General features: G+C 61.3%; 1 protein-coding gene across 1 annotated transcript; it reads right to left on the minus strand.

The window, feature by feature from the left end:
• Positions 1–17: 17 nt before the first annotated feature.
• Positions 18–494, minus strand: LOC105555897 (the record flags this gene model as incomplete). The annotated part of the gene is made up of 1 exon (XM_012002941.1): positions 18–494. A coding segment is annotated over exon 1 (477 nt), but the record flags the coding sequence as incomplete, so codon positions are not given.
• Positions 495–5,971: the final 5,477 nt, after the last annotated feature.

Consider the following 5,971-nt stretch of genomic DNA (forward strand, 5'->3'; position numbering starts at 1 on the left):
CTGTGCCCGGTGAGCACCTGCGTCGTCCTAAAGGACGCCCTCGGCCATGGCCGGTCTAGCCATTCGTTGAAGTGAGGAAGGATGGCTCTGACTGTACGCTGGCCGGCACAGTCCGGTCTTTCCAACCAGGCCCTCCATTCCTCCCTGACGTCCGTCTTGAGTTGAAGGCTTATCAGCCTTCTCTCCTTAGCTGTGACGAGGACCCCCCTCGCCCTCAGTTCTGCCACTCTCGCGTACATCTCAGCGTGCGTGTTGGCGAGTAACTCCACAGGGGGCATCCGCGCCATGAGCGTTGCCGCCGCGTGCGAAACAGTGCGGTACGCCCTCGTGGCCCTGACCGCCATACGGCGCTGGGCCTTCCTTAACACCGATATGGCTTTGCGGTTGCTCGTCAATGCCTGTGCCCACACGGGCGCCCCGTATAGCGCGATTGAGTTAACTATGTTCGCGTACAGTTTCCTCGTTCTGCCGCTCGGGCCCCCCAGGTTGGGCATCAGGCGTGACAGCGCGTTGGCCGCGCTGTCTAGTCTGGGGCAAGCCTGAGGAAGTGTTCCTCGAACGACCACCTGCCGTCTATGTGGAGGCCCAGATACTTGATCTGGGCCCCCACCTTGATTTGCGTGTCTCCTACCGTCAGGTGAGTCTCCGGCGGCACGCCCCGGCGGCGGCTGTACATAAATACAGCCTCCGTCTTATTCGCCGCCACTTTCAGCCCTAGGGCTTCGATGGCTCTGACTGTGCACGCGATGGCCGCATTTGCAATGCCGGTCGCGTCCGCCCAGTCCCTCCCGCCGACGAGCACCAGGGTGTCATCAGCGTAACACACCGTGGTGGCGTCGGCGGGTAGGGCTGCATTCAAAACCGCGTCGTACGCGACGTCCCACAGGATCGGACCCAGGACGGATCCCTGTGGGACTCCGCGCGCCGCCGCCCATCTTCTGGGGGTTCCGTCCCTGTCATCGCAGGTCACCGCCCTGTCCGCGAGATAATTCGCAATTATTCTGCGAATGTATCCCGGGACCTCCATCTCTACGAGGGCTTTCTTGATAGCCTCGTGGGGGAGGGAGTTAAATGCATTGGATATGTCCAGTGCGATGGCAAGCACCACTCCCCCCCTGTCCGTCATTCGTCGCACGTTTGCTTTAACGCACTCGATGGCGTCGACCGTCGAGCGGTTTGGCCTAAAGCCAAACTGGCGCGCGTTGAGCCCTCCTCCGTCGTCCCTCTCCACCCTCTGGACGAGGCGGGAGGTGACGATTCTTTCTAGAATCTTGCCCGCCTCGTCCAGGAGGCAAATCGGCCGGTAGCTGGAAGGCTGCTCCGGGGGTTTGCCCTTCTTCGGAATCAAAACGAGCTTTGTCTCCTTCCAGGGGGCGGGAAACACCCCCTCCCTCAGACACCTCGTCATGAGGCCCCTGACCGCTTCGGAGAATGCCTCGCTTGGGTCCGACAACGCGAATTTCCAGGCCGTTCCCGGTAGCCCGTCCGGGCCCGGGGCTTTTCCGGCTTTCAATCGTTTGACAGCCCTGGCAAATTCGAGTTCCGTAATCTCGAACTCCTCACGCCACTCGGGCTGTTCCGTCTCCTCCTCGTCTTCCGGTGGATCCGCCACATCGGCTTCCTCGCCTGTATTCCCCGGAAAGAGCGTCCGGACGACCTCACCCAGGAAGTCGGGGTCCAGGGCTTCCACCGCGGGGGGCGCCCCCTTATTCATCCGATCCATGACCAGTTTATAGGGGCGTCCCCACGGGTCCGCGTCCAGCGCCGACAGGAGTTCCTCCCAAGCGAGCTCCTTGGCCTTTCGGATTGCGTTCTTCAGCTCCAACCGCTTCGCCCTGTGTATATCCAGGAGCGCCGCTATGGCCTCCGCTGTCGCACCGGCCCGTCTCCGTGCTCTTTGGAGCTCCCTTCTCGCGCGTACCGTCTCTCGCCTCAGCTCCGCGATTGTGGCGGTCCACCAATACGTCGCTCTGCGGGGTGCGAAGGCCGCCCTTGGCATGGCGCAGTCGCAGGCCCGCGTCATTGCGTCCCTGAGCCAGCTCGTTTGGCTGTCGATGTCCCCACGTTCAGCTAACGCCGGCCACGTCTCTGCGACGATGGACGCCGTCAACTTGTCCACGTCCATTTTCCCTATGGCCCATCGGCGTGGGCGTTCGATGTTCCCCCCTCTCGCTCCTCCCGTGTCAAGTACGAGCTCCGTTTCGATCAGGAGGTGGTCCGATAGGAGGTCCACCTCGGTGGCCACCCTCCAAGACGTCACCAATCTCGCCGCCGCAGGGGAGGTCCATGTCAGATCGACGATGGACTCCCCCTGCGGCCTCACGCATGTGCTGGTCGCACCCCTGTTCTCCAGATGTAGTCCAAGGCGTGCGGCCCACGCGACCACCTCTGAGCCCTTGGCGTCAGGCCGCCGGGAACCCCAAAGCGCCGATTTGGCGTTGAAGTCCCCGGCGACCATGACGGGCGCCGGAAGGGCCTCCGCAACCAAGTCCTCCAATTTCTCGAGCCGGGCCTCGAACTGTGCTCGGCTGAGGCTCGGCCTCAAGTATACCCCAATCACCACCATGGGGCCCCATTTTACCACTGACCCATCCTTCTCCGCTACCCTGGACCGTGCACGGAGTGTGTCGGGTCTGGGTCCTCCTCCAATGGATCGCCACCGTGCCGTCTCGGCTCCCGGTCCAGCACGGATGATCAGGGATCCAGAAAGGCTCGGCCACGATGCCAAGGCTGCAGCCGCGCTGCGCCATTGTTTGCGCAAACAAGTCATGCGCCTGGCGGGCGTGGTTGAGGTTCGCCTGCACAATCCTTACGGGCATGAAGGCGCCGGTTGATCGGGCTCCTCCGTGCCCGCTGCCGCTCGGCTGGCCCGCCTATTCTTCCTTGGCTCCCTTTGCGGGAGAGGGGGAGCTTGGACCTCCACCTCCATGGCCTCTTGAGTCGGCGGACACTCCGCCGTCTGGTCGACCGCCACCTGGGCTGGTTCTGCCCGTGGCGCGTTTTCCTCGCCCCTTCTCCTCTTCGCTTCCTTCTTGGTGGGAGGGGGGCAGGCCGCTCCCCCCCCGCCTTGTGCCCGTCCGGAAGTCCTTTGGCCGCGCACACGGGGCACTTGGGCTTCGCCGCACATTGCTGGGCCCTGTCTTCTTGGCCGCATCGGTAGCAGCACTGGGCGCGGTCCACCGTACTGCGGCATTGCTGCCTCACGTGGCCGCGCTCCAGGCAGCGGAAACATATGAGCGGCCTGGCCTCCAGCAGCTCAATCCTCGAGGCCGTCCACCCGATGCGTATCCTCTTTGCCGCCGCGGCCTTCTTGGCTCCCGCGACCGGGCATTGCACCCACGCGGTGCCCAGGCCGTTGGGGGCCACCCTAATTGCACCCACCTTCACCTCGTTCGGGGCGCACTCTGCCACCCTAGCGACGGCATCTCTCACCTCCTCCTGAGACACGGAGTCGTCAAGGTCCTTGACACGGACCTCGGCGAGCTTGGTCGGCCGCGAGACCCTGACGCCCTCCTTCTCTCCTAGGACAGACTGCATTTGTTCTGCCAGCTTGTCCGCCTTCTCCTTCGCTCCCTCGCCGGGAATCTCAAGGACCATCGCCCCCGTGAGGGCTCTTCTCGGTCTGAGTTCTTTGATCTGCAGGTCCTCCAGGTTAATTTGGGACCTAACGAGCCTCAAATGCTCAGCGTACATGCCGGGCGGGCAGGTGAGGGTGACCGCTTGGGTTCTAGGCGCTCTGCGCCTTCCCGCGACCGTTGTTCCCTGTCCCTGCATGCCGCTCTTGCCCGCGCCGCGCGCGCCGCTGCCTGCTGGCTGGCTGGCGCTTTTTGTAGATTGCGCGGGCTGGGAGGCTGGGGCTTGGTTGGCCCCAGTTTCTCTCCTTCTTCTCCCTCCTTTAACAACCTCCGACCAGGTTGTTTGTGAGGCCGCCTTCGGTCTCTGTGTTTGGGGCGGTGGCTGCTGTTGCTCCCTCTTCGGTTGCGGCCTCTCCCGCGCCTTAGCGACATCCCTCTTGACTGCCCCTTGGTCCGTCTTGGGCTCTGGACGACTCCTAGGCCTAAACTTATCCCTAGCTCTTGGTTGGGCTTTCGCAAGAGGCTTTGCTTTCCCCTTGTTTGTAGTCTCGCCAGCTTTCTTCACCACCACCATGCTGGTGATAGTGGGCAGGCTTTTCTTAGCCGGGGCAGGATCGCCTGATCTCTTCCCCGACTTGTTCGGCTTCTCAGGCTGTTGCTGGCGGGGCTGGGTGTCCCTATTCTCCGGGATTCTGGCTATCATCCCTTCGCACCTTGCCACCAGGTTGGCGAGGTTGCTCCTCACCGTCGCTGGGTCCCCTCTGATGGTCTCCGCGATGGAGACGTCCTGCATAACTCTTCGGACGTCCTCCATCGCTGTTTCTATCGGGGGCTCCCTCAGTGCCGTCCGCTTTCCTTGGACTTCCGGACGGTAGACGGGTTCCACGTCCATAACCATCTCCGTCTCTGCTGGCTCCTGTTCGGCCAGCGACCTGCCAGGGGTTTCTGAGGGGGGGAGGTCCCTTCTCTGTCTACCTGGCTCTCTGTCTATATCCCGGGTCCGCCGTAGCTCAGTTGTCTGGGCTGGTGTCTCTCTGGATAACAGCCTGTCGATTTGATCTTCCAAGCTCTTAATCCTGTCCCGCAGCTTTTGCATCTCCCTCTCTCTTGTCCTGACGTCAGTGGCCGAGAGTTTGTACTTTAGCGCCATTACCGCGGCCCTCATACTGTTGGAGCTCTTGCGGAGTTCCCTCACGAAAGTTCCCTTCAGGTTTTTGGACCTGTCGGCAACTTTATTAACAACGTTAATGTTGTTGAACATTTCCGCCGCTACTTGTTCGGTAGACATCTCGATCATCTGGATGACCAGCTCCCTCTCGGGCGTGAGGTCACGCGGGATGACTCTGGGGTCCATGATCGCTTTTAAGGCCATTTTCTCGGCCTTAAGCTTGGCGATCTCCTTCTTATGCTCCACCTTCTTCTTCTTGATTAAGTGTTGGAAGGTGGTAGGGGGTCTTCCCCTCTTCCGCTTGCCCAGCGCAACATTGTCTTGGCTGGATTCGGAGCTCTGACTCCGACTGTCTTCCGCTGGCTTGGGGTCTTCACCGACGTCAATGACGTCGTCTTCTAGTGGTTCCGTGTTGGAACCTTCGACTATCGGTTTGGCGATGGTCCGGCGTTTGCGGGCGGCCAATTCTATGGTCCCGATCCGCTTTGAGGATAGGGGGCCCGGTTTGCATCCTACCTTGACACCACTTTGGTTGCTCGTGCCCATGAACACACAGAGTCTTCAGGCTCGACTGCGGTGTTCCTCGCGACGTGCCGGGTTGTTGGTCCTCGTCGCAATGGCCTCCTCTTTCGTCTCGGTTACTACCGGACTCTCGGACTTCTATCGGGAGGGGAGCATTAGCCCGCCCGAGTGTGATGTCCTCCTGGCTCACTTCCTTCACTTCCTTCTTTTTTATGGTTTGATTGGAAGATAACATAGTGGCAGTTGAAGCTTCTCTCAGTTCGCCCATCATGGGACCCCCACCGCAGTGGGGGATCTATCCCTGAGTAAAAGTAACCCTATTTACAGGGTGGGAAGCGGAGAGGCCGCTTTTCGGGGAGCCGCCCCTATCCCACCCAATGAAGCTAATAAGAAATGTTTCCTGGAGTCGGCCAGGCCCACCATTATGCTATAGGGTTATCCTCACCCCAGGACCCGGGCGCGCACCGATCCGATCGGCCGCTTACCCGAGTCCCGGGCTAGAGCTCGCCAGGGCATTCCCCCCCTCGCAAAGGGTATGAGGGGATGATGGCTAGTCAGTCCCTCCAGACACGCGCCCGACGTACTGGCTTCAACCCCCTGATAGGCTCCAGACAGACGGACGGGAGCGGTTCTCCCACGTTGAACATGCCGCTTCCTGCGGACTTTGCCAGAAAACTCTGGACTTACGGTCCCGCGTAGTCCACGG

Source organism: Vollenhovia emeryi, unplaced genomic scaffold (assembly GCF_000949405.1).
Source record: "Vollenhovia emeryi isolate VEMERY1.0 unplaced genomic scaffold, V.emery_V1.0 DF940565.1, whole genome shotgun sequence".
Taxonomy (NCBI): domain Eukaryota; kingdom Metazoa; phylum Arthropoda; class Insecta; order Hymenoptera; family Formicidae; genus Vollenhovia; species Vollenhovia emeryi.